General features: G+C 36.9%; 3 protein-coding genes across 3 annotated transcripts in view; all 3 read left to right on the forward strand.

Moving 5' to 3' along the window:
• Positions 1 to 5114, forward strand: part of inpp5b (inositol polyphosphate-5-phosphatase B) — a 21794-nt gene extending 16680 nt beyond the window's left edge. Inside the window, exons 7-18 of the mRNA XM_015034678.1 lie at positions 487 to 674; positions 820 to 931; positions 1022 to 1131; positions 1663 to 1798; positions 2261 to 2371; positions 2523 to 2688; positions 2792 to 3027; positions 3117 to 3224; positions 3878 to 3962; positions 4315 to 4442; positions 4540 to 4651; positions 4741 to 5114. Of these exons, the coding sequence (XP_014890164.1) occupies positions 487 to 674; positions 820 to 931; positions 1022 to 1131; positions 1663 to 1798; positions 2261 to 2371; positions 2523 to 2688; positions 2792 to 3027; positions 3117 to 3224; positions 3878 to 3962; positions 4315 to 4442; positions 4540 to 4651; positions 4741 to 4850 (1602 nt within the window). The 3' untranslated portion in view covers positions 4851 to 5114. The remainder of the gene's footprint in view (positions 1 to 486; positions 675 to 819; positions 932 to 1021; positions 1132 to 1662; positions 1799 to 2260; positions 2372 to 2522; positions 2689 to 2791; positions 3028 to 3116; positions 3225 to 3877; positions 3963 to 4314; positions 4443 to 4539; positions 4652 to 4740) is intronic.
• A 794-nt stretch (positions 5115 to 5908) lies between these two features.
• On the forward strand, positions 5909 to 20778 carry mtf1 (metal-regulatory transcription factor 1). Its single transcript, XM_015034680.1, has 11 exons — positions 5909 to 6015; positions 9728 to 10254; positions 12507 to 12745; positions 13453 to 13584; positions 13822 to 13895; positions 14353 to 14486; positions 14962 to 15039; positions 15836 to 15938; positions 16040 to 16671; positions 17775 to 17844; positions 18598 to 20778. Exons 1-11 carry the CDS (start codon positions 5991 to 5993, stop codon positions 19071 to 19073), a joined length of 2490 nt encoding a protein of 829 aa, XP_014890166.1. The 5' UTR covers positions 5909 to 5990; the 3' UTR covers positions 19074 to 20778.
• A 3143-nt stretch (positions 20779 to 23921) lies between these two features.
• Positions 23922 to 26422, forward strand: part of yrdc (yrdC N(6)-threonylcarbamoyltransferase domain containing) — a 7235-nt gene continuing 4734 nt past the window's right edge. Inside the window, exons 1-4 of the mRNA XM_015034682.1 lie at positions 23922 to 24195; positions 25651 to 25846; positions 25989 to 26103; positions 26197 to 26316. Of these exons, the coding sequence (XP_014890168.1) occupies positions 24024 to 24195; positions 25651 to 25846; positions 25989 to 26103; positions 26197 to 26316 (603 nt within the window). The 5' untranslated portion in view covers positions 23922 to 24023. The remainder of the gene's footprint in view (positions 24196 to 25650; positions 25847 to 25988; positions 26104 to 26196; positions 26317 to 26422) is intronic.

Consider the following 26422-nt stretch of genomic DNA (forward strand, 5'->3'; position numbering starts at 1 on the left):
TAGTTTCATTCCTGACTCAAGTGTTATGTAAGCTACAAACTCCATAAGCACTGATGGCTGTACTGCTGCAGTTTTTGAAGTTGTTTTTATTTTTGACAATGCTGATAATTACATATAAGCATCAGAATGATTCATTATCATATGTTAAGTCTATCTACTGCATTCCAGGTGGTAAGAGACTTCAAAAAATATGCTGCTACGGTCCACTGTGTTGTGTTTTTAGATGTAAAATGTCAGGTGGTTTGACAAGTTAAGGAACTAAATTCCCTGTTGAAAGCAATTTCATGTGATGTCATCAAACTAAGTGTGGCCAAACTGAAGAATGAGGAACTTACCCAAATAGTCTTCTTCTAATCACTGCAAATCATGTAGTCAACATGGTAAATGAAGCAGTAGTTCAGATCGTTCTCATCAAAAAGATTTTTCTCTTTTTTATTTTAGACTGCCAAATATTCTTTCCTTGCATTAATCTTTCATCCTTCCCAGGGAAACAAAGGGGCTGTTGCGATCCGTTTTCGCTTCCACAACTCTGACATCTGCGTAGTCAACTCTCACCTGGCTGCGCACGTCGAAGAGTACGAAAGACGTAATCAGGACTTCAAGGACATTTGCAGTCGTCTCCAGTTTCGGCAGCTCGATCCTACGCAGCCTCCACTCACCATCTTGAAGCACAAGTGTGTACTTTCTCAATGACTCTACATTGTTGCGCTGTAATTAGAATGTTGGTGCATCAAACAGGTTTATCATTATGAATATGGAATGATAGTTTTATGCGCGAACACGTCTTTGTTATAAATACGTCTGTGCTTCTTGGACCAGTGTTGTTTTGTGGATCGGGGACCTCAACTACAGAATCAGCGATCTGGACGTCGACAGGGTGAAGGATCTAATCGCCAAGAATGATTATGAGACTCTTCACTCTTATGATCAGGTAATTACTGTCAATCTATTACCTTAATGTTCCTGACTTATCACTTGTGTTTATGAGTGGAGATATTCATTTGCTTCATGCGACCCTCAGCTCAAGAGGCAGATCGATGTGGAAGCGGTGTTTGTCGGCTTTAAGGAAGGAGAAATTGATTTCCAGCCCACCTACAAATATGACACCGGCTCTGACAAATGGGATACGAGGTATTTCTGACTGCAGCTTTTTTTTTTTCTTTATGAATCTATATTTTCAATAGTTTAGTGTTTGTAGTAAAAGATTGAAGACTTGCAGAGAGATTAGTTGAACACAAACTATTCAATTTATCCTGGAAACATGTCTCACCTACATTTCATTCGATTCTTTGAATTTTTTTTAGTCTTTAGAGGCTTCTTACATCATCCTAGTTTATGCAGGATCTGCATGTGGTTTTGAGTGTTCACAAAAAGAGATCCACTTGTTGATCCATTGTTTATTCAGCCTTATTGTTTCATCAGAAAACCGGTAAAGTACAATTAGCTCTGATGTCTTTGTTATATTCATTTGACCTCCCAGATTACAGTGTTTATAAACAGTGTCTATAAAATGTGCCTTGACCACAAGGCATCACTAAGTAACACTAACATTTCAGTGCTTATTTAACAATAATAAATTGTGAAATGAAATTCCCGATTACTGTGTTTTACCACAGATAGACCACTTTGCAAATATTGTCCATTTTATTCCTCTGGTTTCAGTGAAAAATGCCGCATCCCTGCATGGTGTGACCGTATCTTATGGAAAGGGAAGAACATTCAGCAGGAGCATTACAAGAGCCATATGGATGTAAGGACCAGTGACCACAAACCTGTCAGCTCTTTGCTCGTCATCGGGGTAAATGCTTCAGTCTTCTACCAAATTTCATGTTTAATTCATTGTCTTTGGTTTGGACAAGATGCATTAACCTCAATATTTGAGAAGCATGTTAGACATGTAAAATTACTTCAAGATGTTGCCTTGTCCTTCAGACTCTTGTGTTTGAATTCAGTTTCTTTCTTAAGATGAGAAATAGATATATTAAAAAAAGACATGACTCGGTTGAAAAGTGCCAAAGAGAGTTAAGGTTAAGAGGCAGCAGTTCATAAATCCTGTGATGCACAAATGCAGTTATTGCAATTGCATTTTAGAGAGAGTCATGTAATAAAAATTTCAAAAGTACTGACCTGCTTGGATTGCTTATCATTCTCTTTAATCTTTATTTATTTATTTCTAATTACTAAGGCTGCCCTTTAATGCTACTATCCCACATATTTAATTTTTTTAACCTCTGCTCTTACTCCCTTCCCTCTTCATCAGATCAAGAGAGTAAATCCTGACGCTTATAAGAAGACCTTTGAAGAGATTGTGCGCAATATCGACAAAATGGAGAATGAATGTATTCCATCTTTAAGCTTGTCCAAGCGAGAGGTAAAATGTCCTATCCTGTAATTTGTAGCTCAATAGAAATCGGTTTATTTGTATACATTTTCAGAGTTAAATGGGCCGTTTGTCTTGACACGCGTCATGTAAACGGCGTGGAATGATGTCATATTTTGACTCTGAATTTGTTTTCCTTCAGTTCCACTTCAAGGATGTGAAGTTCATGCAACACCACGCCGAGACCCTGAACCTTTTCAATGACGGGCAGGTCCCATGTCAGTTTGAATTCATCCAGAAGCCGAATGAATCCACGTACTCCAAGCCCTGGCTCACAGCCAACCCATCCAAAGGCTTCATTGCACAAGGTGAGAATCCTGAACACTGAAACCTAACTTGGAACCTCAAACGTTGCATCATGGCTGCTGCCACAAATCTCCTAGTGTTGTATGTCCATCTCTAATTTTCTAGGCGCTTCTATGGACGTTGACCTGGAGGTCTTTGTGAACCGCTCAATGGCACCAGATCTAAACTGCGGCAAGCAGGAGATCGAAGATATTCTGGTACTTCATTTGGAGCGAGGCAAGGACTACTTCATCTCCGTAACAGGGAACTATTTGCCAAGCTGCTACGGTACTTCTATCTATTCACTGTGTCACATGAAAGAACCCATTCAAGACATGCCGAAAGAGACCCTTCTTGAGCTGGTCAGCAACTTTTGAAATATCTTCTTTCATTTCTTGTCATCTCTTTTTTAAAGTTTCGAACAGACGTGTCTTTTTCTTTTGAACATCAGGCGGAAAAGTCTCTAAACGATGATGCAGCAACCGATGAAAAGCCTCTTGACATTCCTAAAGAGCTCTGGATGATGGTGGATCACTTATTTCGCAATGCTGTCAATCAGGTGAGAAAAGATTTGGGTTTACAAAAGTTTGCTGTTAGATTCGCCATCTGTGTATCCAAGCTGCAGAAATCTGCAAAGGTAAGGACTCGGAATAAAGTGCATGCTTTCAGCATTGCTCCTGAGTTGCAAAATATAAAAGGTTTTTGCACATTTAAAATTTCCTATCATAAAAAAAGATTTTCTTAGTTTTTTGCATTAAAGTTGTAAAAAATATATTCATTGGGTAAAAAATAAGGCGCTTGTAAAGGGATGATTTCCCATTGACCCATATTGGAGTGGATTTTACTTGTTTTTGGTTTTATTATTCTTGTTTATTAGTGGATTTAGTTTGAAATCATTTCATTGGATAACAGTGCACATCTTAAAATATATATGTATTGTTTAGAATATGTTCTAAAGTTAAATGGCCTTCTTTAGATTAAGATAAAGGTTTAAGTTTTAGATTTCTCCTGAGGCTACATAGAGGCTAATATGATTAAGTAATTATGCTCTGCAGCTTGTAGGAAGTCGGAGTAGATTTAAGTAAGGAGTTTCATCTACATTTCATTTTTAAGCCTTCATTCAGAAACTTTTTTTTTTATTTAGGTCAGGCACAATAAATCATTTATGTATGTGCTCCTAAGGGAAACCAAATGTGAGCTTTCTATTTACAGGAAGACATATTTCAGCAACCTGGACTTCGGACTGAATTTGCTGAAATAAGAGATTGTCTTGATTCAGGGATGCCGGATTCTCTTCGTATCCTTTCAAAAAAATAAAAAATAAATAAAAGATTGATTGGTTAAAAAAAAGTGAAACACTGAAACATTTGAAAAAGCTTTGTTATGGTCTTTGCATATTTTTGTTGCTGTTGCTAAAGACTTAAAAATGTAAATACTCCATATCTGTGTTGAATTTAAATTACATTTATTCCAGAGTGAAATAAAACTCTTTAAAACTACTGCATGAAGCTGTCACCACATTGTCTTTGTTTTTTGTTTTTGAAATTGGAGTTACCCTGCACCACAGAGTTGTTGCTGTGTTACAAAAGTACTGAAGTCTTTGGTATATTTCACACAAGAAATGTTTCCTTGACTTTAACAACCTGCAGCGGGTAGCAACCATTCAGTGGCAGAAGCCCTTCTTCTCTTCCTGGATGCCCTCCCAGAGCCTGTGATTCCCTTTTCTTTTTATCAGCAGTGCCTTGAATGCAGCTCCAGTGCAGGCCAGTGTGAGAAAGTAAGGAAAAACATCACAGCAATCTTTTTTTTTCTGATGTTGGGGAATAAAAACCTAAATGTTCTGTTGACACCAACTTTCCTGTCCTCGTGTTCAGATTATTTCCATGCTACCTCCGTTCCATAAGAATGTGTTCAACTATTTAGCAGCCTTTCTCCGTGAGCTCTTAAAGAATTCTGCAAACAATCGATTAGAAGTTGACATTTTGGGTGAGGAAATTAATACATTTGTTCTTTTTTACGTTCAACAGGAATCATTCTTATGTGCGCTATAAATAATGAATTCTCTTTGTTCACAGCCACTATTTTTGCCTCCTTGCTCCTGAGATCGGCTAAGAAGCAGGATCTTGCAGAAAAGAAGAAAACACAGGAGTTCTTTCAGCATTTCCTAACCCAACATTCCTCTTAGGCACAACACGTCTATTTTGCTGAAGTGGAACACTAAAAACAGTACAGTATTTGAAACAAACTGTAGGAATTTGTTTTGCCACATTTATGTACAGCAAAGTAGTGTATTTACGTTAAAGAAATTATGATTGTAATTTGAGTATGTTTTGTGATCCAATTATCACTGATTATTGTAGATCTGTAGAAGCCTAAAAGTTTTAAATGTATATTTTATTTAAAGAAAAACTTGTATTTTAATGTCTTTGTATATAAAACTGTTTAAAAATGTGTGGTCTGCTTTTATTTTTCACTTTACATTGCATTTTATTTATGCTCTTAGAAAATAAGTACATTATACACACAACTTAAAAAAAATAAATATTCATTTTCAGCTTTACATTATTGTTAATAAGCATGCCCCTCATTTTTAACAACATAGCAACCTAATTTTACAGCCATTGAAAAGAATTTAAAACACGCACAAACTACCCAAAAGCTGGGTACTTGATTGACAACACAGTGTGGCTATAAGCATTTGGCATACAAGGAAAAACACTGATTATGGTGTAGATGGTGAATGTACTTTTATAAAAATTGAAGTTAATAAATGGGAATATGCATAAATTGCAGAGTAATATACAGAATATAATTATCTATGGGTCAAATGAATAGTAGAAAAACATTTTATGAAAAAACCCACAAACTGTCTCTTCCGTCTTCACTGGAGTCGCTGCAACACAGACTGCTACAGGAGATGCCCACAGCCATCAGCATCTACACCTCACTGGAGAACATCGACTTACTTTTTATGTCCTACGATTAATGAAGTATTTTTGTGTATGACATGTAAAGATGATTTGATTCAATAAAATCTACACTGCAGAGGTTTGTTGCACTTACATAAAATAGCTTTTTTTTTTTTTTTTTTTTTTTTTTTTTTTTTTTTTTTTTTTTTTGCCAAATTGATAGTGAAAGCTAATTTCTGCTGGCATGTCCTGTGTGGGAAGGATATAACTTTTTATTTTGTCTTTGGAAATTATTTTATGATCGAGTTATATATGTAGTTTCCCATAATTCATCACAAATGGCTATGATCTGTGACGTTGTTTGGCATCCCCGTGTTGGGAGGAGATAGGAAGAAAGTGCTTGCCATCCTGATCTTATGGACAGGGCTCACGTTTTGAAAGGTAAATATGTATGTTGTTGTCATTTCCTTGTGCCAGCTAAACTTTGCCATTGGTATGTCGTCTTGTCGTTTTAACATAATTTAACCATTTATCTGCACAGCACGGTCGGTACGAGATGTCAACTGTCGACATTAGCGATGCTAGCTAATACTTTAGCTTAGCCGTGAGCTAAAGAGTTGCTGCCTAGCACATCTATGTCTAATGTGAAATATGTAGTTGACACAGCTTGCGCAATGCTAACATACTAGCATCTATTAAATGAATTTTAACTCGCTATTTATCGAGAAAATTAGAATCTTGTTTGTTTTTAATGAAGTTATTAAACGTGGAAAAGGCACGAATGCGCTAAATTGGGTGATAAAACGGAGGAACATAGTAAATAAATTGAGATATCAGGTTTGTCTTAGCTACTTATAGAGTTTGCTAACTAACGGTGTTTCTGGCTAACGACCTTAGTTCTGACATTTGGAGAAAACAAGGTAATTGCATTGTCAAACTTTTGAACAGTTGTGGCTGCTGATGAGATTTCCAAATGTTTATGTTTAGCTAACATTTTAGTCGTTTGCTTGCGAAAATAGTTGATTCTGGATGTCATGAGAAATGGACATAGACACGAAGTTTCAAAGTAATTGCATTTTGGGGATTGTAATGAGGTTTAGTACGCTGTAAATCATTTATAGTTGTGTCCAATGCCTGTTTGAATTGTTACCCAACTGGCTCTAGAAAGTTCTAGACTTTGACACGTTTCTGTAAGATCAACTAAACTCACTCTAGAGATCCTGTGGTTGAAAAAATGCATTTGCCTCCTTACAGATTTGTCCTGTTTCTCCAAAGTTTCATTTCTTAAAGGAAATTGTATTATTACACAACAATATCAAGAGAGTGCACAAAGCTTCGGGTATCACAGCTAGAAACTACAGATCAGCTCCAAATTTAGGTGTTGTGATGGACTCAGACCTGAACTTTGATTGATCCATATACAAAGTCAACCTCAAATGGAGAAAACTTCTAGGATTAAAAGACTAATGCCCCAATAAGATCTTGAGAAACTCATGCATGTTTTTATCTTTAGTAATTTGATTACAGCTACAGTGTCTTCACAGGACTGCCTAAAAAATCAGACAAGCTGCAGCTGATCCACAGTACTGCTGCTCACGCTCTCACTAACACTAGGAGTACGGAGAACATCAACAAGTTTTACACTCGGTGTCTAAACTTGTTGACATTGAGTCTAAAACTCAATGTAGCTTAGAGAAAATATTTCAAAATTCTATAGTTTGTTTATAAACTATTGAATAAAACAGAACCAGACACGGAAAAGCAGGATTCAGTTTTTATGCTCCAGTAACCTGGAACAAACTTCTAGAAAGCTGAAAAAAAAAAAAAAAATGCCAGAACTCCAAGTTCCTTTAATCAAGTCTAAAAGCTCATTTGTTTAGAGTTGCATTTTGGCTGTTTTGTTCATGCTACTAACTGAAATGCCATTCATTTATGATCTGTGGCTAAAAAGTTGGGCTGCAACATTTTAGCTGTGCATAGTCCACTATGCGTGGTGGTATAATTGCAATTATTGAAAGAATGAATTCTACTTTTCAGCAGAAATCTAGATGGAGAATCTCTATCCATCACATTCTGTCCTTAAGCTCCAGCATTTTTTTTTTTTTTTTTTGTGATGCTGTTGAACAACAATCCGAGGCACAGCAGCAAGTTAACTTCTGGATGGCTCAAAAAATAATAAATATAAATAAGAATGACAGTAAAAATAATATTTTGGAGAAGTGTGTCAAGAATCTTGACGAAATTGATCTAAACTGCTGTGGCATGATATTATTTTTGGCTAAACATGTTTTAAAAATCGTCCCATGTGGCCTAATTAAGAAATTCTGTAGGGAAGAGTGTGCCAAAATTTACAATTTCTAATATATTGCCAGTTATTGCAAACACTTAAAAACAGACAATTAGTAGGTTAATGGGAGATATATTTTTGCCCTTTATAGTAGGGCATAAACAGGGCTATTTTTGCCCTATTTTTGCCCTAAAAATGCTATTTTTCCCCATCTAAACTGCTGTGGCAAATGTCTAAATCAGACATATAGCAAATGTCTGATTTAGACGTTTGCTATATAATCCAAAACATTTGACTACAAACTAAAGCAGAAAAAAAATCTACAAGGACACAAACTTTTTCACAGCCCAGTGTTTCCACCAGTGAGCTGCTGCCTGCGGCTACTTGAATTGCAATTATTTTATCGGCTCCTCTGTCTCCTCCAAAACAGCTTTTATATTTACTGTTTCAGGTTTCAAGTATTTCCAATGGTAAAGATGAAAATGTATTTTTGTTTCAAGGCCAAATGTTCTCTGTCACTGTTTTTAGTAATGAAAATGTCAGGTTTTAATGATTCTGGTGTTATTTCAAGTTCTGTTAATGCTCTTTTGGATTTTTTATTTTTTTTTTCATAAAGTTAAATTTTTTTCATATCAATTTCGAATATGTTGATTTTTTTTTTCCATGTTTCTTTGCCAGATTTTGATCAAATTCCTCCTTCAATAGGATTTAATTGTATTTTGTACAAATGGTGCAAAATATTATAACAATATTTCAGAACAGGACTACAGGAAGGACAGAACACTAGATAGCATCCTTAAAGTTGCCTTAGTGCATCCTCTTTCTTAGACAGAACACATATTGTGGGGCTTTGTTCAGTAAGATGACAACAGTGCTTTCTGTGAACTTGGATGTGAAAAATGCTTCATCTGTTCAGGTTGAGACTTTACCTTGGCAGGCTGACTTGGCAAGAATTGTTTCTGCAAATCTGGATGTGATGAACAGATTTCGCATCAAAGGATGTTCTCAGTACCAGAATTATCTTCCTGAAACATGAGGTCCACCCTAATTTTTATTTATTTATTTTTAATGAGTTGAACTATGTTTTATTAGATATGGTTCAGATATTGTATGTTTAAAAACAAAAAATACAAAACTTAAGCAAGAGACAAAAATATTGTGTAATTTCTGCTCCTCATTTTAACTTGAGACCTATCAATTGTTGGGCTGCAAAATCCCAAAAAATATCTAGATCTCCAATGATTTTTTTTTTAATATATTGCCATTGAAATGGTTAGCAGCATTAAATAAATGATCAAACGCTTTTCCTGGACAGAATAAATATTATACTTGTAATTTTCTTTTAAAGGTTCTTTAACATGGAATGGAGAATGTTATGTGGTCAAATTAAAAGATTTTCAGCTTCCATTTGTATTCCAAACAAAATTTTACAGGAAAGTCACGAAACTCTATTATGTATTTGCAATTTTTAAAAGAAACCAAATCTTTTGTGGACTAACTTAAGCTTATGTTTATGTATCAACTTTCTTCATGTTTGCTCTATAGGCGACACTATCAATTAACAGATTATTTGGCTGATTTTAAATAGTTGTACTCATCTTTGTGCAAATCAAACACTGTTTGATAGTCATATCAGACACGAACAGTCATCTCTGACTATGTTGTTGTATGTGTTCTTGATATCATTACATTTTCATTGAAAATTCCTAAAATAGCACACATAGAGCATTTTCTAGACATTGGCACACAAGTAACATACTCTGTCAATGCCACCTGCAGACTTGAAGTTAAGTTATTTCTTTTCCTTAAAGTAACTTACCATCTAATCAAGACCAAGACCAAATGTAATTATCTCTCATTTTTCAGGTAACGCATTCAACCAGTGTACGGTCCTTCTTGCAAAGGAAGGTAAGGCGACAGGGACCATGAGCGAGAATGGCCCTCGAACAGAGGCGCCAATGTACTTCGAGGTGGAGGTGGACCAGCTGGAGCGGGAAGACGAAGAAGAGGACGACAAGATCCACTATGACAAAGACGACGACCTGATTGCTGAGCCGTCATCCTCATCTGGGCGCGTCTACGACCGCACCACCGTGCTCATCGAGCGAGACCCCATCCGCCTCGACGAGGAAGGCGAAGAGGAGGGGCACTGTGGAGGCGATGAAGACGGAGTCACCTTTTTAACTGAAGGGGAGGGCGATGCGGACGAGGAGGAGGGATCTCTGGCCTTCATGGCCGACCCCGACGGGATGTCTCAGGGTTATGTGCACCACACGATTTCTCCTGATCAGATCCAGTTCACCATAAACCCAGGCTCCACGCCGATGCCTCGCAACATAGAGGGCGCCACGCTCACCTTGCACTCCGAGTGCCCAGAGACCAAGCAGAGAGAGGTAAGATGATAATACATGTATGTTCTATAATGTAAAGGACGTATCGCTGTTGTTTCCAGACAAACCAGTGTGTGATATGTTTGCTAGGGTAGGCAAACATCGATTATTGTTAAAGTAGGACGTGGCTTTTGTTGGTTTTTGCTGAAGTAATGGTTTTTCTTTGTTTGCATGAGATCTGTCAGCAGTTGCAGCTAATTGCTCAACTGGAAAGCTTCAAAGATTTTTCTGAGAGGTTTAATTCTCTTCCAAACAAAAAAAAAAATGCATGTTGAGAGCTGGGAGTGTTTCCCACTTAATTTTATTATATGTATGACATAGCAGGTGGGATGAGTACGTACGAGGCTGTTTTTGTTCTCCTGGAGTTTGTAATGCAATTTCTCGAAGAAGGGTTTGAAGCAAACAGGAAGACAGAAACTAACCTGGTTGCTCATTTACTCTGTAAATCTCCCCATGGTTTTGGCATGCATCTCAAAGGAAATGACTCAGAGACATAAAAACATTATATAAGACTAATTAACCAACTACAAGCTGCAATGCTTGTAGTGGGAATACTCTAACAATAGCTTAAGCAGGTGCGCTGTCCTCATCCTCTCAGGTATTTATTAAGTCCAGATAAGATCCCCGTGCATTTTAGGTCTGGATTTGGTTGAAAACAAAATTAAGGAGATCTTAATTGTAGTCTCACCAATTAATCATCCAAGCAGGTAGAATATGAAATCTCAGTTATTTCTAGTCTTATTGTGACCAATTTTTTTCAGCTATCGCCTAAATGAATAATTATTGCACCTGTGTTTTATGTACTGTTAAGTTAAGAAGTTTGTTAGAGAATAAACAGCGTGGTGAAAACCAAGGAACACAACAGACAGATCGGGGAGTTTGAAGCAAGAAAACTTTTCAGTGAATCATGTGAAGATGAAGAGTGTAGCTCAAAATGCCAAACTGTAGAAAAAAAATATATACATTTTACATTTAAGGTAAAAAAAAAAACAAAACAAAAACAAAACTTTGTAAATATGTTCTTCCCATATTTACAGATTTACCCATACCCAGATTTACAGAGTAAATAAGAAACCCTGAAGTCTTCAAGTGTCTTAGTTTTAACTTCACCTTGTTCAGATTCTCTTAAATAGAAATTGCCATTTTGCTGTCCATTTATTAATTGCTTAATAAATACTTAATAAATAATCAACAGATCAGTCTTACACTGTGTTGATGTTGACGAGAAAGGCTGAGCTTTTCACATGTTGATGCTACATGTATATTTTTTTTAGCTGCAGATGCAGATCTTTTGATACACTGACCAAGGAATGCTGTTGTTGCATTTTAGGCAACAAAATGTTTATTTTCTTATTTAAAAAGGAAATTGTTTTTGTATTTTTAATGTACTTCTAATATTGTATAAAAAGGCTTAAACGATTCCATGAAAAATCTGGACAGTGTGCCTTTTTCTTTTTCTAAGTAATCGTCTGAATAATCAATTAGTAAAATAATCTTTAGTTGAAGCCTTAATATGGTGGAGTCTGTGATGTGTGGTTTTGTGCACCTTAGGCTAGATTGAAACAATATTATAAATCAGTTTATCTGCCTGATTATTTAACTTTATAACCTCAGAACTAACAAACGGTGTACTTTCTTTTTACTAACTGTGTTCTGGACAAGTTGCCTCTGCATTGTGAGTTTCTCGCTTGACACATTACACATTTAGTAACCTCTCTTGTCCTGCTTTTGTGGTAATTGTTCTGTAGTTACGTTTTGTCTCTTTAAATAAGATTGAGAGCAAAAATAAAACCAGATGATGTCAGTTTTCTGTCAGGGAGGCCATCTGTAAACGTTCTTCTCCTGGCTTTGTGTTCACAACACGGTAGTTTTGTTTTTCTGAACGGTGAATAGAGTGCTATTATTCACGCGGCCCTGGGGTAGTTGTATGAGACTGCCGCGCTGCACTGGACATTGGTGCTGTGAAACAATATTGAATGGCTGCGTTGCATGGGAGGTTAGTCATCTTTGCTGTCTTTTCCGCTCATCCACTTTGAACACTGACATGTGGCTGAATCATTCAGCTCAAGTCCCCTCTGAAAGGTCGCACTGTCACGGATTGTCACTTCCTATATCATGGTCTGGTATTTTTGAGCTGAGTCAACAAACTGTTTACAGTTTTTTTTTTTTTCTTTTCTTTCTTTTCTTTTTTGGGCAATTATTTCAGTAGACTTAAATATTGTGCCTTTTTTTCCCCTCTTTTTTTTTTGCTTCAGGTAAAACGCTATCAGTGCACATTTGAAGGCTGCCCTCGGACCTACAGCACAGCAGGAAACCTGCGGACACACCAGAAAACACACCGGGGCGAGTACACGTTTGTGTGCAATCAGCAGGGCTGCGGAAAGGCCTTTCTCACCTCTTACAGTCTCAAAATCCACGTCCGCGTTCACACGAAGGAGAAACCTTTCGAGTGTGACGTGCAGGGCTGTGAAAAGGCCTTCAACACATTATACAGGTGAGCTTCCACCCGTCTTTATGGCGACAAGTTTAGTTCTTCTTCCTGCTGCTGTTTGTTCAGGGCTTTTTTGTTTGCAACTAATTACATTCAGTCACATTATAGGCCAACCCAGTCATCGTGTAAGAATAACTGCACTATGTTTTTGTATACATCCCTAATTACATACATTTTTTTATTTCCTTTTAAATAAATGCAAAGGTTTGAGAAATGTGATATGATATCCAAGATTTAATAAATGTATCATAGGTTAAATGTGTCTGCAGTGTCTTGGAAAAATAGTCACACCCCTTGAACTGTGTTATGACTATGTAAAATGTGAGTTTCTGAAATGATTGGAAAACAATAAAGAACTATTTTTCACAGTATTCCAATAGTTGGAGCTGTACATCTCAGCCCACACCACAGCCGCCTGGCTCCTCCAGATGCTGTAGCATAAATGCCTTGTTCTTGATGCCAATGTGTCGTCAGCATCTCTTATGTGTCAGAGGCTGTTACCCCAGGGAGCCATCGAATGCAACACTCGGATGGATTCTCTCCTTAACAACATTCATTTCCTCTGTCTTCTCTCTTTGCCACCCAGATGCTGTATCACTGCAGTCAGTCGGTGTGGACTTTGCTCTGTTGCTTTTCTTTTTTTTGCCTAGTTTATTTTCTCTAGTTCTGCCATTACAGAGGTAATAAAGCAAACTTGATTGTTTTCGCAGGCTAAAAGCTCACCAGAGACTTCACACAGGCAAGACATTCAACTGTGAATCGGAGGGATGCACAAAGTACTTTACCACACTCAGTGACCTGAGGAAGCACATTCGCACTCACACTGGGGAGAAGCCATTTCGGTGAGTTTTATTTCACAGTTTTATTTCTTTTCTCTCTACAACTTTGGGAACTGAAGCTTTAATAGACATCCAAAGGCAGTGGAGATGGGATGCATCACTGTTTGCTGGTGTTCACAAACTATTTTTAATGAATGTTTTTGATGTTGACACATGGGCAGCATGGGCTTGGGTCGATTCTGGATGAATAATCAATGGTTTATTGTAAGGTGCTGAGTCATTTCTTGTTATTCCTTACAGGTGTGATCATGATGGATGTGGGAAAGCCTTTGCTGCAAGTCATCATCTCAAAACACACGTACGAACACACACAGGTATGTATTTTTTGCAAACTATGTACGTCTCAGGAAGCTCCAATGTCTCCATCAAGTGGAAACTGAAAGAGTAAACTATAATTGTAAATGTAACAAGACAAGACAGTCCAGTGGTGGAATATAAACCAATATATAAACGTGAACACATCATTCCCACAGTGAAACATGGTGGTACCATCATTATATTATGGAAATTGTTTTAAATAGCAGAGACAGGGAAGTTGTTCAAGACAACAGGAAGACAACTGGAACTAAATAAAGGACAATCCTGGAAAAAAGAAAAGAAACTGTTAGAGGTTTCACCTAAAACCTTAAATTTTCAGTCAGATCTGCAATGGAATAAATGAAAAAAGAGGTTTAAAGTATAGGGATTATGTTGCAAGGCACTGTGTGTTCTTCACAACCTACTGAGCACATAATTAGACCCTTTATCTTGTTCAAACGTTTTTCTTTTTAGGCGAGAAGCCTTTCAACTGTCCCAGTGACGGCTGTGAAAAGACGTTTAGCACTCAGTACAGTCTGAAGAGTCACATCCGGGGCCACGACAAAGGACAGCCGTTCACTGTCACCCTCACACGCCCACACTCTGAAGTGAGTCATTCCACAGCAGCATCTTAGAATATGAAACACTTGTTTGCAGTTTGTTGTGCAGGCAAAGTGTGAATCTAGCTGTGTTTGAAATGATTGTGTGTGTTTATGAGCTGTGAATATGGAGTTAATTTATTTTCATATATTACTTTGCAAGTGAAGGTTTATTACTTAATGGGAAGTATTTTAGGGGTTAAATAAAACCTTTTTTTGAATCATTAAGTTTTTCTTATAGCAGGGGGAAAATCTTGTCGAGGCCGTGGCTGATTTTGAAAAAAGAAAAGGAGTGAACAAGAACACCCAGATTTATGAATGATGCATCGTACTTAAAAGTCCCACTGTAATTGCAACACCATTCTAATTGAGTTTTTGTCTCTCAAAAATGTTTTCTGATGTGAAATGTAAATTTTGACATTATCATGTAAAGGAGTATAAGGTTTAAAACATATTTTATCTTTTCATTGACCCATAATTGTAGGATGCAAATCACTCGCTGTGCTTCAGTGACTTGAGTCTCATCTCTACTGACTCAGAGTTACGAGAGAACATCAATAACGTAAGTGGAACTGTTGTCTCATCTTTGTTGAATGCAGTTTGGATTAATGTGGAGGATCTGTCAAGATAATCACAAATTAGTGGTTGTATTACAGAGCCAGGTAGTTGGATACCTTAGATTTTCTCCTATTAATTACCAATTTATTTATTGATATTATATTTACATGCACGTGCATCTCGAACTAGAATGGTTTTATTTCAGTATTTGAATTATAAACTTTTATAGTTTTTATTTTTTATTTTTAATATTTAGTTTAGAGGTAAATAAATCTAAAAATTCAGTTTAAGTAATTTGAATATTACTTATAATATTCAATTCAATAAAAAGGTCATTGCTAAAGAAGCTGTCTCTTCTCAGAGCTACGTTTGTTTGCTCCTGAACCAGAGACATCGTCAGCATCTTATGCTGACAAATTATTGATGCTGAGTGGTCCAAAGTCTTCTGTTCAGATGAAAGTAAATTTAGTTTCATTTAGATATCAAGGTCTGATGTTATTTAAATCATACACTGTACAGAACATAGACATACCTTTGATGAAAATTACATTTTTATTTCAATGGAGTTTATTGCTCTTAAAATCTTCAAATTTTCTGAGAAACCAAATATTGGGTTTTCATTAGCTGTAAATGATAAATATTACAGTGAGTAAGAATGAAGACTTCTAATATGTCACTCTGTGTGATGACTGTACGAGTGATTTTTTTTTATTATTATTATTATTTGACTTCTATGAGAAAAAAAAACACTTTTGAATGACCTTCTAATTTGATGAGATGCTTCTGGATCTGTTTTACAGGCTCAAAACCTGGACCTCAACAACGCGACTCCTATAAAAATCTTTGAACTCATGTTCCAGAGTCCTGAAAATAGCATCAGCCAAGATGACCCACATCCCACCAGTAAGATCTCAGAATCAAAAGCGTGTGTTTAAAGGGTAACAAAAATAGATGGCATGGCTGAGTTTTTTTTTTTTTTTTTTTTGTTTCTTTTTCTTCCTTAGAGAATTTAGGTGAAACCTTCTGCATAGAGACCTCTACCCAACCAGGCGTGGCTGATGTTTCGTCTGTAATCTCTTTCTCTGTCAATCCTACCTCCTCATCATCCTGCTCCAACAACGCTGCTGTGCTGGAGGCCTCTTCCCAACATATTCAAAACTCCTCCCCTCAGCCACACACTCCTGTCCCTGTGACTGCCAGCGTCAGCTCCACACAGAACCCCCCTTTCATGCAGCTAGGTGGGGCTCAGCAGATTTCAGATGTGCCTCCGGCTCCTGTCCAAGCGCCAAACCATGTCACCTCTCAACACTATGTGGCACTGCCACCTACATTCCTCCAGTCGGAAAGTGCTACTCAGACTTCTCCTCTACCGCAGCCCATCTCTGCTCCCCCTCTGACCTCCGCAGCTCCAGCTTCTGCAGCCACCACAGCTGATGGGCTTTCAGCTGCACCTCAACCTGTGCCTTTGGCCAACAGCGCTGTCACCAACACCGGCCCCGGCCAGGCTACGACTCCTGCCACCATCACCATAGCGTCGACCCCAAACGTGCTCCAGCCCAGCATCGTCATGTCCGACCAGAACCTCCAGTGGATCCTGAGCAGCGCTGCAAACAGTCAGCAGAACCCTGAGCAAGCAGTGAGTACTGCACACACCCGGAGTTAACATAACAAATGTCACTTTTTTATGAGAGTAATGTAGCAGTCATTGAGGATTAGTTTCCACAGAGACGTTGCCTGCTCAGCATCTCTAAGTCTTTGGGGATTTTTATTATGACACTCATTTACCTCCTACTAGGGCTGGGTGATATGGATTAAAAATAAAATCTGTTTTCTTTTTTTTTATATACCAGACCCGATTTTTCATTAAATTTTATTTTTAATTGCTTTCTTACCATATAGAAAAATTACAAATGACAGAAAATATTTTCAAAAAGTGGCTTTTATCATTGCCTCTGAAAGTTGTACGACAGAGAATTAGGGCCAGGATACAACTTTTTTGTGTAATTGTTTATTATGAAGATATAGTTATATAATTAACAGAACAAGTGAATTTTTAGCAGAAGTCTTAAACTTACAAGAAAAAGTCATTTTAAAGCAGAATAAAGCTTATAGTTACTGAGATCTAGCCTAGATCATGTGTTTTTTTCTTCAAAATAGACTCAGTTGTTTGCACAATTGTTTCAAAGTTCTCCTGCTGGTAATAATTTGATGCTGATGTGTTAAAATTTAATAACACATATTTACAACCAATGCCAAATTCTAACTTTACAAGTTGCTCAACATTCTTCATTTTAATGTTTTATGTTTTTGTGATGAAGTTCTCATAAAATTGCTGTATTATTCTCCTAATATTACAACCTTATACTCCCATGATCCTATTCTTGTAATATGACTTTACTCTCATAATTAAAAAATAGATAAATAAATCTTAGCCTGGCCCTAATAATATGTCATAGAGTTGACCTGAATTCAAAGCCTAAATAAATAGAAGCTGTAAAACTCACTTTTTAAACAAGATTGCAGCCCTGTGTATGTTAGCATCACTGAAAGATAGAAACACAAATAGTGCATGATGAAAAAAAGTCAAAATTTTCCAAAAATTTAATCTTGAAAAACCAAAAATTTCATTTATCTATAAAATACATTTATTTATCAACCATACTTCCTATAGTCCTTTAGTTCAGCACAAAAATTGTCTAAATCAAAGGAGCAAAGCCCTGTTTTGATGTTTGTTTACAGTCTCACCAAGGAGCTCCAAAAGTGGAAAAGGTCTTCTTTACTACAGCCATACCAGTTGGAGGAAATGCTGGTAAGCCTTTTTACGTGTTCTGTATATTTTGGGGCATCTGCTAAAAATAATATTAAATCAAGAATGTGTTTTGTGATCCAGTAGCGAATGTATCAATCTCTGATACTAAGTAAAAACAGGGTCAGTACTGCTGTTATACAAATATTGATATTTACATATCAAACTTCTGACCTTCAGGCATTTTCTGTTTTTTCTTTTGGATTATTTTTGTTAAAACCTAGAACTGAATTTAGATAAAGTTTACAGGTGTCCACAAAGCACTTTAATAACATGTATATATGACAAACAGATATAAAAACAAAACACATTTGTATGCATTGTTTTCAAAATTACGTACAAAAATTTTAACCAAAATCTTTTTTATGATAGAGTTGAAAAACTACAATTCAAATATAAAAATATTTCAAGAGGGAATCTGAAATTTATGTATCAATCCTATCATGTTAGGAGTGAATCAATACTTATACCAACAGGGAATCAATAGTCGGTCAACGTATTGATTCTGTGGGCCACCAAGATGCTGCCACGATAGCTTTTAATAATAGAAATGTGGTTTATGTGGGCTTATTTATGTAGTTTTGCTTTGAGTTCTATAAATTGGTGACAGTAAGATAGCAAATTAAAAAGGCTGATTTAGAGTTTTACTTTTTAATCGAATTACCAAAATGAACTTTTCAATGATACTCTAAAGTACTGAGTTTGTAAATCGTTTGCTTATATTAGCAGCCTGAGTTGGAGCCGTTTCTTTTTCAGGTAACTCTGTCCAGCAGATTGGCCTCAGCCTGCCTGTCATCATCATCAAACAGGAGGAGTCCTGCCAGTGCCAGTGTGCCTGCAGGGACTCTGTGAAAGACAAGACCGCAAAGAGTGCCTCCTCCATCATTTCAGCCCCTTCACAGCAGCAAACTGTAGAGCCCACTCCCCAGCTGTCATCTGAGCCTCCACCACACTCAACCACTTCATCTTCGTCTTGCTGCCTCCCCAAGTCTTCCTCCAAGGTGGGTGAGCCAAGACCAGAAGCCCCCTCCTCTTCCTCTTCCTCCACTGCAGCTCAGAGTTTCTCCCCGATAGCGAGCAACACTGCCACCCACCCACCCACATCAGACGGGCTAGCCAATATGGACGTCTCAGACTTCCTGTCCATGCAGAGTCCCGAGACAGCCGCCAACATCGAAGCTCTGCTGCTGGTTGCGGATGACTTCAGCATGACCACTGACAGCGGTCCCTAAGAGAATTTCCACTGTGTTTTACTTTTCCACCCACAGCTCCAATAATTCTTCAAACAGATGCCTCATCCTTCGCCCTGTATAGTTTGTGCATGTACAACCCCTCTGTCTGTGCAGTGCATTCTGTTCTGTATGGCACTGTGTGGCATATATACAAACCTGTACAAACTAGGAGTACGTTTTCGATTTCTGCAGTAGTTGCAGTTAGTTTGCTCACAGAGATTTAGCAGCCTTTAGGCAAATCAATTCTGACAAGAAGCAGTTGATCCTTTGTGGGAAACATTGCCTGTATATATTAATCCTATTAATATCTACTCATGAACTGATGAAATGTTGTCAAAGCACTGATAATATAAAAAGGTTGTGTAACTGAGCAGAAAGGAAAAAAAAAAAAATATCTGTATATCTTCGTACTGTACCGTAGGCCCTATCAAATGCTTCAAACTGGTATGCAACTGACCAGAATGCACTGTATATTGGAGGAATTTGCTCTTATTTTAATCATGTTTGATTTAAAGCATCATTTAGCTCATATGAAGTGGTTTCCTTAGTATTCTTATTGGAACATTTATGTAATCGGAAAAATGTGATTACTAATTGAGAAGAACCTATGATTAGCTCTGCCTTTCTTTAAACGGTATTAAGTCAATTGGTAAGTTGCCTCTAACTTAAACTAACTTAACTTTTTGTATGTTAATTTATTTAAATGCTTGATTCTTTTATTATACAGGTAAAATTCTACTTTATTAGAGTAGGAAATGAATCTAATTTATTTCAATCAGGTGTGCTTTTAAGTTGAATTTTATTTTATTTTTTTTTCCTCATTTGGTTACTGACATGCTTAATGAGTTTTGCTGAAAGCAAGTTTGTGAAAAGATTAACCTATAGTTTAATGCACAGTAAAGCAAACTGTTGTCAAGGATCTCCAAGATATGACCACACTTAAGTTTGCAACTACTGTCACCATCCCATGTTTTCAGGGTCGTGACCCTCTCAGGGATGCATCAAGTCATAACTGATCCCTGTTCCCTGAGTTCGTTAGACGTGTTTCTTTTTCCCAGAAGACTCACACTTGCAGTGGCCCTATGTTTTGCTGCACTCTTCCCTGTTTTTTGCACACTTTCTTGTAAAAAGAATAATTTCACAGCTTGTTAGCTGAGAGGTGACACCACTACAGACTTTTTTTGTATACAACTGCTGTAAAGTAGCATTTAAAAGCTGGTGTCTGGAGACTGTAGATAGAGTACATTTTAGTGTAAGCATCTTTGAGAACCTTGTAGATTTCAGGATTTGTATTTTTGTATAGAATTTTGAGCTCAGAGTTTGAACCTAATCTATCCTGCATCTTTACATTCCCCACCCCAATTACATTTATTTAGAGCAGTTTTGAGTTTTTGCTGTGTTTAGTTGAATTGTTCTATAACCAACTGGGCTTCTGTACAGTCACCATTTGTATCAAAAAAATTTAACTTATAGCCTGTTGGTAAGAGTATAATTTAATAAGTATCGTTTCACTTGGGACACAATGCAATGAAGACAGAACTAAGGCATTATTTCTAGCAGGTTTTGATATGGAAGCTTCTTGGCCTAACAAACCATTCTACAAGCCTCTTTGCCTTGATCATCTCTCCTTCACATGTCAAAATATTGATTTTCATCTCTTACATGGATCACTTTGGCCAAAACAGTAAAAGTTTTGTCACGTCTAGTTTTTGTTTTCCAGAACGGATGTTTGGAAGAATGTAATTAATTGCTATATGATGGAACAGAAAGCTGACTTATTTCATGGTCATAGTTAAAATTTGAAAATCTGGCCGTTTTTGGCCATTTCACATCAATTAAGAGCATCTTTGAGAGGCACAATAATCAGGATATGTTGTCTTGAGTCAGTAAACTCAATGCTGGGCTCAGTTAAAATTTAAATGTAGTACTGAAAAAGTTAAGCCACCCCTTCTTTGTATTTTGATAAAAGCAGAACACATTCTTGTAACCTTGTTTAAGGATTCAAGCAAAGGTTTTTCAAAAGTTACCTTTTCATTGTTTTCAAGCTGGTCCTAGTCCCTAATCATCACTGCTTGAAAATTAAATCACAGATCCAACATAGTTGTTAAATTATGACAGGTGTGTAAAGAAGCTGTATTGGCTCAAAGCTCTTTGGAAGCAATTTTTAAAAATGAAAATGTTTTGGCTTTCAAAACTGCTTTTTCCCCTCGTATCGGCTCATTAAAAGGTGCCTACTTTCACAAACTATGCTTTAGTCGAGCGCTGAATAAGAATCTGCAACTTGTATTCTACCTTAAGCATATTAAGTGTAGTTGGCTCAAGCCCAAAACAACATTTTTCCCCAGCATGCTAACCACTTCTTTAAAGCCTGAACAGAAGTAAACTATTTTAAAGCAATATACAAATAATGTGTGGCTTACAATTTTTAATATTGTACTGCAGTGCTCAGAATCCCACTCGCATAGTGCTTGAAATCACTCCCTGTATTTGAAAATGTCTGAAAAAAATCCTGAGTTAGACACTAAAACTACTGCAAGAAAGCCAAGCACCCATTACTTTCATTTTTACATGTACTGTCAATTTACAGTACAAAACTATGCAATTTAAGGTGGCATTGGAATTTAAATACTGACTCAAGACTTTTTTGCCTTCTACATGATTTGCATATACAGTTCTTAAGCAAAAAGTGAGTTTTCTGCAGACTTGTGCATATTGAAATGAAGAATGTCAATATGGACTTTAGAGTGTCTTTCAGGTACAGTGCCCATATATTTTGCAGCCGTCTTTGATTTATTAAATAAATTGATTTATTTTAAGAGGTCTTCAGAGAAGAATTCTGTTTTAAGAATTAGTCAAACATACAGCTTTCTCTTCGGCCCTTGGTGTTGAATTTTGTCAACATATCCTTTCAACTACATAATGTCAGCTTTTATCCTAAAAACTAAAACTTACTGCTGCCAGTATTTATATTAGTGATAGTTTCACAGCCCAGGTTTGTTTAACATCTACATGAGAAATTAGTTTATGTTGACATTTGGAAGCAGAATGCTTGATGTAAAATGTTTCACTTTGTTCCCCCACAAATGACCAGTTTAACATAGGAAACCATATGCTTCCAAAGGAATGTCGTACACCCAAAGAGAGAACTTACGGATATGTATTTTTTAAAGAATGTATAATGTGAAAATGTTTGCTTGTTTCGTACAAAGTGATAAATACCTACGACTTGAGAGCAATATAGTACTAATAAAACCTTATTCATGTCACATTAAGCATTCAGTGTCCTTTGACTTTTGCTTGCCACTTAACAGGATTGACAGCTTTTATTCAGTTACATTTCATGGGGACGTTTTGGGGAGTGGCTCTCCAGGTTCTGGCTGCGACTTTAAGTATACATCCGGTAGAGATTTGTCCTGCAGAAAAAGAAGCATTAGTAGATGTTATGCAAGAAAGGAATTGGGGGCAAGAAAAAAATAAAAATGCTCACCACTAAGACCTTCAGTGCTTTCAAGTCATCCAAGACAGCGTTACACATACTTATTTTGTCCGTCAGGGCAGCCATCCTGGTAGAAATTTCACCGACTTCCTGCAGCATTGAGATAGATTTTGTTTGTAGGCATGAAAAGCATTATTTTGGGTTTTAAAGCACCTGCAAGCTTTAATTATAATTAAACACTTGGACTCCAGTACTGTCGTTTTAAAGTTACAGCCATTTATTTACCTTCACCTGTACTGCTGAAACTGTTTGGACAAACATCTCTTAATGTTGGAACTGACCTGGTGCACCAAGTCCAGGATATCAGCACCATCCTCTAAGACGCCTGCTAACGTAAACATAATTACGATGACAAACTACTTACTGTTTTTAATTTTGGTTGTCGAAGAAAACTGATTTTACCTGTGCCCGAAGCCATGGCCGTACATATAATTCACTGGCCTAGTCCGTCGGTATTTATTAAAGCAGTTACAGGTGCTTTACATTTTCCTAATTGATCTACCGCGTGATGACGTAATGCCTAAACGTGCAACAATCCAGTAACTGTCAAATAAAGGCCAATAGAGTCAAAAAATCTTTTAAAATAATAATAATAGTAATAAATGCAATGTATATAGCTAATATGAGTATTTGTTTCCTAGAAATATTACTTAATAATACATTTAAGTAATTGCATTTCATAAATTACTGACCGACCCATATGGTGGGTTGGTCAGTGGGTGGAGCTAGTACTAGTACGTGATAGGTCAATCTACTACGTGCAGGTTAATGTTTGGGCCTGTTTAAGAAAGAAAAACGGAGGAATATATATTTAAAGAAATACTATTACATTTTGACATATATCTTTTTTTCATGTAAGATTTTCGCATTTAGTTAATTGTTTAAGTAACTTACTGACACATTAATGATATAATTTATAATAATATTTATTTATTTATTTATTTATTTATTTATTTATTTATTTATTTCCAGCATTAAATAATCTTATGTGTAAAATATTTTGGGGGGAATTATTTATTTTGTGGGTTATAGCTCTTTTGTTTGTAAGGGGACATGGAGGAGAAAAAAACGGGCTGTGTAGATTTGGGCCATTATATAAATAATTTAATCTTATCAAGTTTTGCTTCTGTAGTTCTGCAGACATCTTGGCTGGGATTTAATAAGTGAATTTTAGGGTAATAAATAATTACATAGTTATCTGGCTTTAAAAAAATACTTTTATGTTCTTTATAATTTCGTTCTTTTTGTATTGTTAAAAATATGAACAAAATAGTGTAATAAAAGAACTTTGACCTCTCAAGTTTGTTTCTAGTCAAATAGGCAGTTGTGCTTTTTAAAAAAAGTGACGTCATAATTTAGAGGCGTAACCCGGAAAATCTCTGTCATTGCATCAGGCGTCAACATGCTCCTGGTTGGTGGAATAACACGCTTGTGTTTCAGTTTAGCTTGATTTTATGCGTTCGTTTGGATTTGTCGCTGCTGGATTGATCAAATATAGAGGATCGCACTGTTCAGCGGTCGCTGGTCGACTCGGAACCGACATGTGTAAAGAACCGAAGACTAAACTGCTCCGCTTATACCCGCCAACCTCCAACGGGCCGACGGTTCATCAAGAGACCCAAACAGGTACCTGTGACAGCGTGTCACTCAGAACGAAAGAGTATCCCAGTCAGTTTATATAAACAGATAACTGTAGATGTAGCTAAATGGGGGAGAGTTTAACTAACACACATACTTTTGACCAACAAACACGTTAGCTTTCTGAAAATGTTGCTAACTTTGATTTTTTTTTTTCTTTTTACCTAAAGTACCCTTTTCAGTCAAACATTGCGAAGGCAAAGTGAATCAAGGATGAACTGTAGTCTCTGTCTTACCATAATCCAGGATAATGGAAATAAACTTTTTAAGAAATAACTTTGTCCTCTTTATTACGTGCAGTCTGTTGTTTCCATGTTTAGTTTGAATAATATGCCATTCTCATGACCATATTGCTACGGTTTCACGGCATCAGAATATTCACAAAAATACACACTCAGTGGTTACTTTGTTAGTTACATGTTGGTATGGTATCATCACTCTCTTGCTGTTGTGCATATATAGGCAGCACAGCTATTACAGAACACTGTGAACCCATGATTTTAGCTTTGTGACTAATATAGGGATGGAAATGGTGAGCAGAAATACTCAAATAGAATATATAATGTATGTCCTGTAAACTTTGGGTTTCAAATTGTTCCAAGAAAAATCCCCCCCTCCCCCCGCTGCCCCCCACACACACCATTATGGTACCACCAGCATGAACCATGGACACAAGGCAGGCTGGATCTGTGGTTTCATGTTGTTTTTATGGCAAACTTTGACTATCATTTGATCATCAGAGGAGTCTATGTTTTTCCAATCAGCTGTTTAATTTTGTTGAGTCTGTGTGAATTTTACACAATGTGATCGGCTGCTGTCACCAATCTGCTTTTAGTACATTTCATTAACAGGCAGTTCAAGATGCTTTACAGGATGAAAGCATAAAACAAGAAACTTTACATTTTCTTAAACGTTGACATAAAAAAAAAATCATCATCGTCGTAGAATATTGTAAGAAAAACTAAAATTAATCTACAATCAAAGGCAGCTCTGATTTCCAGCAGTTTTGCAGTGTACATACCCATATATGTATGTAATTGTTTGTTTTCATCTTAATGTTATATATTTATCTTTAATGTCTGTATGCTGTGAGCGTGTGAAACTGAAGTCAAATTCTCTGTGTGTGCACACTATCTTGGCCATTACACTGGTTCTGATTCCCATTCAGACCAAACTGAATGCAGCAGGGGAATGGCTATAAAAAGTGTAGGTGCAACTTGCTATAGGATAACTAATCAAAAACTGAAGGGGTGGTTCTGTATATATTTTTCAATGACAGTTAATATAATGATCCATCTTTTACTGAAGAAAAGATGGATCACTGCACCCATAAAGGCCCAAAAATGTATTTATTCATGCCAGTGAGAAGCAAAAGTAAACTTTTCACCAGAGCTGTAGATCTTGCTATTTATTAGATCTGCTTACGGTTTTGTTTCCCCTCAGATGACTCTGAAGTCCTGAGCTGCACAGTGAAGGCTCTGAAAGACGGTCACATTGTCGCCGTGCCGACAGACACCATCTACGGCCTGGCGTGTTTGGCCCAAAACTCTGAGGCTGTCAAAAAAATCTACGAAGTGAAAGAACGGAACGGACAGAAGCCGCTGGCGATCTGTGTTGGAGAAATTCAGGATATCTATCAGTGAGTGTGCTGATCTCAGTTCTGATTAGACTCTGACTTAGGAGAGTCCTTTAATTCTCTCTTTTGGACTCATGAAGTCACTGCATATTCTGTTTAGTTATTAATGAAGTAGGGGACCACTGACATCTTGTTTCCTGAGCAGGTACTGTAAGGTGAAGGTGAAAGAGGGTCTTCTAGGTGATTTACTGCCTGGTCCTGTCACTCTTGTGTTTGAAAGATCTGGAAAGCTGAATACAAATCTCAATCCTTTTACTTCAGTAAGTCTCCTTCTTTACTTGGACAAGCATTTAAACAGAATCCCAAGTGATGTGTCCATGTAGGCCGTCAGCTGTTATTGTTTTGTCCCTTAGCTTGTAGGCGTTCGTATTCCTGATCATGCCTTTATGAGGCGCCTCTGCCAGATGTGTGGGGAACCACTGGCACTGACAAGTGCCAACATCAGCTCGACGACCAGCACAGTGGAAGTACATGTAAGTCTAAGAAACATGTTTTTTTTTTTTTTTTTTTTTTTTTTTTTTAAAAAGTGTGGACCTTTTTTTAACGCTAATTGGGGTTTTTTCCTTTTAAAGGGGTTCC

This window comes from Poecilia latipinna, unplaced genomic scaffold, assembly GCF_001443285.1.
Source record: "Poecilia latipinna isolate Pla-1442-1.1 unplaced genomic scaffold, P_latipinna-1.0 Scaffold308, whole genome shotgun sequence".
Classification (NCBI taxonomy): Eukaryota; Metazoa; Chordata; class Actinopteri; order Cyprinodontiformes; family Poeciliidae; genus Poecilia; species Poecilia latipinna.

Bases quoted from the DNA above. Each gene is read 5' to 3' on its own strand.
- mtf1 (XM_015034680.1), top strand. From the start codon at position 5,991: ATGGACAGGGCTCACGTTTTGAAAG. The intron at 13,585-13,821 runs GTGAGTTTTATT...TATTCCTTACAG, and splicing joins ACTGGGGAGAAGCCATTTCG to GTGTGATCATGATGGATGTG. The intron at 15,040-15,835 runs GTAAGTGGAACT...TCTGTTTTACAG, and splicing joins TACGAGAGAACATCAATAAC to GCTCAAAACCTGGACCTCAA.